Source organism: Octopus sinensis, linkage group LG2 (assembly GCF_006345805.1).
Source record: "Octopus sinensis linkage group LG2, ASM634580v1, whole genome shotgun sequence".
Classification (NCBI taxonomy): Eukaryota; Metazoa; Mollusca; class Cephalopoda; order Octopoda; family Octopodidae; genus Octopus; species Octopus sinensis.
Window position 1 is genome coordinate 40,100,503 of NC_042998.1, and position 6,112 is coordinate 40,106,614.

Below are 6,112 nucleotides of genomic sequence, written 5' to 3' on the forward strand. Positions count from 1 at the left end.
ACTGGAGTCTGGTGCAGCTCCCAACCTTGCCAGCTCTGGTCACACTGTCCAATCCATGCCAACATGGACAACAGACGTCAAATGATGTTGATGATATAGGACCTAGTGCATTGATTTGCCTAACGGCCTATAACGCTGCTAAGCAGCTCTGGGTGACATCTATAAGATGTAATATGCACTTCAATCAAAATTCTTGTATTTTTGTAATTGTGCAGAGCAGATGTGACAAGCACTATAAACCAGAATTTAATACAGTGTTTAGTAATGTTGTATAGCAAAGATCAGGTTTGATCAAGCAGACAGGCATGTAATAAAAGACGTTCCAGCTGAGATCCACCTGTTTCTTCTTTTTTTTAAATAATAGTGTATCTAGGACTAGACACCCCAATGTGCCCTACTCATTTTACATATGCTTTGAGGGAAATTTGGCTGTTACTCCTTGAAGGTCGAGATGATTTTGATTGCAGTTTATTACAGTTTCAATACATCTATGCTGCTAATGACCCTGACAACAGCTAGTATGCAATACAATCTCTTAGTAAATCGGAGGTTAAATCTATGTAAGAAATTAATAAATGTAGAAGAGATAGCATCCTGTTGGAAATTGCTGGGTGTCATACGTGAATATGTTTGCGCTATGTAGTCAAATAAATTACAAAATTACTTTCTGCCTTTTAAATGAATCGTGTAAAAATTTACTTTTAAAATGAAACAAACATAGCTTGAGTGCTAATTTTATGTATATAATTTATATATTTCCTTGAATTAAAATGTCGTTAAAAAGCAACTTTAAACTAATTGATTTCCGGCATATAGCTTGTTTACAATAATGGCTGCTACCATGTGTTTACCTGCCAAATTATTAACATTAACTCAATGTTACATTACAGAATATTTCCATGAAAACATAAAACTATAGTGTATGTATTTATTTGCTACGACTCTATATTCCAGGATAAAACTGCATTTTACTTGCTGCTGACAGTTTCTTATTTCAAATCGTTGGGATCTCTTTTAATGTAATAGTTTGTGGCAGATATTTTTTGAATAATTTTTACATAATAAATATATTTCGGCATTCTACGAAAGAATGCCCATATTTCATCTAAAAGAAAGGTAACCACATAGGTAAAGTTGGTAAAAATTTACACGTATATGTTAAAGCGCAGGTCAAGCGTTAGAAACTTTCAGCCGATATTTTATCGTGACATATCAATATTGTAATTTTTATATATATTTTAGCTTTATAATTACTTATTTCGCATCATTCAAAGATTTTAAATATGTAAGAATGTCAAGAATCAGATTCGTTTAATTTATCGTGACAGTAAATGAATTAAATTCAAACGTATGTTTTTCCTGTTAAAATTTTAAATCGCAGCAGTAAAAATAGTAAAAGAAAATGGGTAAATAAATGAGATTAACAATTAGACTCTACCTATAACACCAACGCAAGAAATGATTTTTAAAATGACATCGTTATGAATTTAATTTACGCGTTCAGATTCAAAAGTTTTATAAAAAAAAAGAATATACTGTTTTGATGACCATATCACGATATATTTTCGTTTGATTTGAGAAATACAGCACGTTCTATTGTTGTGTCATAGTTCGGAAGATTGACTATACTTGTACTTTTTCTATTAACTGAAAGTCGAAAATATCACGTGTTTTTGTGTTCAGACTCGAATGCAACAACGATAGGAGCACGAAGTACTGTTACATCAGTATTTCGCATATGTTGCACAGCACCCTCGAATGATAGAGTGGTTATTTTAATGTTATAATTAGAAAATCCTACGTAATTAATATTACTGAACCGCAGCGTGGAGTTTAAAGTCAGCATTAAATGTAATTTTTCATCATGAAATCCATTTCCCCTGCTCACATGTGTCGAAAAGCTCTTTATATCATTATTGTGGTAAATTTTACCATTGTTCTTTGAATTTTCTGCGATCTAAATCTTCTCATATTTTCTATAAGCACCATTTCAAATTCTTTTTTGGTTTACTTCTACAGATGTCATTCATCTGCAACCCAGAGAACTTTATCATTCGTATTTCACCTATATATTTTTTAAACTAGTGCAGTTGTCATTCCAACCAATGTCCAGTTGTTTTGTCATCTGTCTTATTCCAAACTTTTCTTATAAATTAATAGTGCTCATGTCTATATTCATCATACGTGTCTCTAATTGTAGATCCTTTGCATTCATATTTTGTTGCTATATAATCAGTGGTGGAGTGGGTCTAAAAATATTGGTTGCCAGGAGACTGAGGTGAGCCCACCCACAATTACAATGCTAATATTTAATTTTATTTTTGGTAAAAATATTCTTTCCAACTGTCTACAAACACAGCCAGGCTGAAATAATTAATGCATTCTTCCAGGAGTGAATAAAAAATTCTCAAACTTGTGATGGGCCTCCATATATGGATTCTAATGACGCAGGGGCCCACTTGCCATCGGGCAAGCTGGCAACCTGGCCAGTCTGCCACTGTATATAATATTACACTTCTGATATATGTTTCGTATATTGTACTTTTCGCATTATAACTGGCACTCCATTGGTTATGAAGACGAGGATTCCAGTTGATATGATCAATGGAACAGCCTGCTTGTGAAATTAGCATGCAAGTGGCTGAGTACTCTACAAACATGTGTACTCTTAACATAGTCCTCAAAGAAATTCTGCATGACACAAAACGTGACAAGGCTGACTCTTTGAAATACAGAAACTACTCACTTTTGCCAGCTGAGTGGACTGGAACTATATGAAATATAGTTTCTTGCTCAAGGACATGAGTCACTAGGAATTGAACTCATCTGTCGACTGTGCTAGGAATAAAATATTATGTTGTTTAAGTCAGAGGAAAATAAATACTAATTCCACTTTATGAGTGATGTTAAGAAAATAAAAAAAAGGGGGGGGGGAATCAGATATATCAGTTTAATATATAACTAACTCACAGCATCTTCTTGAAATTAATGATAATTTTTTTCAACTAGTGGGAATTAAGTATAAAGTTAGACTATCACTTTGAATACTTTAAAACTATTATAATTTGATGCTTCAAGTTCAAGTCCTTTTGAGGTTACTTTAGCATTTTTTTTATCATAAAATAAATACCAGAACTGGAAGTAAAGTTTAAAATAGGCTTGATGCCGTTGTCATACCTGCACGTTATTTTGAAGAGTAACTTGGAAAAGTTTCCAAATGCTTGTCATTTAACTTGGAGATTTTTCTTCCTATTTTTCCATGTACATTTGAGTTGATTTAGTACAAATAGTTAAGAAATTTGCTTTGCAATCAGGAAGTCATCTCCACTGTATAGCATCTTGGGCAAGTATCTTTGGTTGAATAAAACTTAGTGAGTAAAATTGAGCAGGAGTAGCTGTGAATGAAACTTAGTGAGTATAGGCACAGGAGTGGCTGTGTCGCATAGGCAGAGAATGGCTGTGTGGTAAGTAGCTTGCTTACCAACCACATGGTTCCAGGTTCAGTCCCACTGTGTGGCACCTTGGGCAAGTGTCTTCTACTATAGCCTCGGGCCAACCAGAGCCTTGTGAATGGATTTGGTAGACGGAAACTGAAAGAAGCCTGTTGTATATATATATATATATATATATGTGTGTGTTTGTCCCTCCAACATCGCTTGACAACCAATGCTGGTGTGTTTACGTCCCCATAACTTAACGGTTCGGCAAAAGAGACTGATAGAATAAGTACTAGGCTTACAAAGAATAAGTCCTGGAGTTGATTTGCTCGACTAAAGGTGGTGCTCCAGCATGGCTGCAGTCAAATGACTGAAACGAGTAAAAGAGTAAAAGAGATGAAAATTACGAGGAAGCTTATTAGATTGATTGTACCTGTAATTTAAAGGTGCAGCCTTGTCATATTGATTCCACCTGAGAATTACATTTAACCTTTTTGTTACAATATTTCTGTTGAAATACACTGCTTTTGTCTCAGTTAATTTTCTAAATAATGAAAAATTCTGGAAAATAACTTTATCATTATTAAGCTGGTGTTTGGAACATACATTAAACATGGAATTTTGATTGAACAACTAAATACTCAACCAATGGAAGTCCAGTTTCTTTGTCACTCATCTAATTATTTTTTTTTTTCCTCATGCAAGGAATATATTTTTACATTTAAATCTTTCTTTTTAGGTTGTGTTTTTAAAGCTTATGTTGTTGTTTAGCTCTGGGCCAGCTCTGATTGAGCAGACCTATGATCAACAGCATTCCAGATGTCATCGAAGTCGAAATTACCTCCAGGATGGCTTTCTCGAGAGTCAAAAACACACCCAGGAAAATTTTTTTACTATAACAAAGAAACTGGATTAACTACATGGGTAAAACCTTGTGATGATGAGGTAATCATTATTTGAAACTACATGTTTTAAATTTTTGTATATAAATTATATCTCAAGACTGGCTTAGTGTTTGTTTTATTAGATGCAATCCATTGTTTTTAATGCTGAACATTAATATTCAAGGAAACCTGAGTTCTTTGTTAGCAAAAATGGATTCAACGAAGAGCAAACAGTTAACAACACTACTAGATTATCTACTTTTTTGCTTTTTACTGTTTTCAAAACTTAGTTGTTCTTTGCTTTTACTTTCTCCTTCAGTCATCATCAAAATCAGTTTTTGCATGCTTTTCATACAGGTCATCATGTTCTGAGTTAGTTGTCTTGAACAATGTAATAATTTTTAATAGCAAAGTTCTATTATATAACTCATAAATTATGTTTTAATAATTTTATGTTTGAATATCAAGTGGATATGCTGACTGTAGTATATAAAGCTCTGACATGAAGTTTTTGTTCAAATATAGTTGGATTATTTACAATAAGAAACTTACTATTTAGTTGCTAAAAGGAAAAAAATGTAAGTAAAACTGAGAACACTATATCATACTGGAAGTAATTTATTGCCTATAATAATTGATAATACACATGTAACCAAAAGTATTCTTTGTAGATCAAATGTTTCTTAAAAAGGATTTTCTTTTTAAAGTCAATGTTTTTGTTAAGGAATGCAAATAAATTATATAAAATTAGAGTAATTTCTTTTGCTTATATTTTATCACTATCTATTATTCATATAAAAATTTCCATCTTGGCTTGTATGGAATAGTTCTTCAGAACAGATTCTTTGGATACATTTATCAGCATTGCTTTCTCTACATCATCATATTGCATTCTATTATTTCTAAAGCTGAAAAGCAAAGTTAACATTGATTATACTTTATCTGCAGTCCATAAGATAATAAACTAGGAATTAACTTTCTGGTTCCCATATCTGTTCATAACCTTCATTGCTCTTTACCATATAATAATGTAATATAAACAGCGATTTCACTTGTGAAAGTGAACCTTAAAATTTATTCTTATATCATTCACCTGATTGTCTTAGAAAGCAGGGTGACTGACATAATTTCTTCATTCATTTCTTATAGGTTGTGGTAGAAGATGATGTTTCACAGAAGAAAGATAAAGAAAGTAAAAAATATGCAAAGACTTCAAAGAAAAGAAATAAAGAAAGGCAAGCTTCGATGCTGCCTCGTGCCATATGGACTAAAAATCATCAAATTAAAAACTCTGGCTCTGCTGTATCAGCCACACCTAAGAAAATTCTTTCAAATGTCACTGTTCTTAATCAGAAAAATTGTTCTTTAGTGGCTGATTATGATTCTGATTCTGATAATGGTGAAAATAAAGAAGAACAAGAAAAGAAAACCAAAGTGCCATCAATAAAAGAAAAGGAAGAAAACAAGAGGAAAAGAGTACATTCTCCTGAAAAAAATATAAAGGAAAGTGGGATTTTACCTGTGAATACTGCAAGAGAGAAAGTTCAGGTAAAATGGATTCAAAGTTTCCAAGAAAAGAAGTTACTTCATTTGCCTTTAGAAGCAAAACCTGAAAAACCTCAAAAGAGAAAGATAAAAAAGGCAAAACGATCTGTAAAATCCAAAGAGTCAGAAGGTTTAACAGAACCAGCAAAAATTTTAGAAGATAGTCCTAAAAAGAAAAAAGTAGCCAAAAAGAAAACATCTAAGATAAAATCCAAAACTTTAAAGAAACCTCTCAAGTTACCAGAA

At 32.5% G+C, this 6,112-nt stretch overlaps 1 protein-coding gene across 4 annotated transcripts in view; it reads left to right on the forward strand.

Annotated features, from left to right (window-relative positions):
* The first annotated feature begins 385 nt into the window (after positions 1-385).
* The window catches only part of LOC115229718 (transcriptional protein SWT1), a 35,086-nt gene continuing 29,359 nt past the window's right edge, over positions 386-6,112 (forward strand). The window contains exons 1-3 of one of the 4 annotated variants that reach the window (XM_036512414.1): positions 386-518; positions 4,177-4,382; positions 5,471-6,112. The exon at positions 5,471-6,112 is cut by the window's right edge and continues 241 nt beyond it. In XM_036512414.1, the coding sequence (XP_036368307.1) occupies positions 4,257-4,382; positions 5,471-6,112 (768 nt within the window). In that variant the 5' untranslated portion in view covers positions 386-518; positions 4,177-4,256. Of the gene's footprint in view, positions 519-653; positions 921-1,129; positions 1,852-4,176; positions 4,383-5,465 lie in introns of those variants that run through there. The other 3 variants (XM_036512404.1, XM_036512408.1, XM_036512421.1) reach the window with 3 other exon arrangements.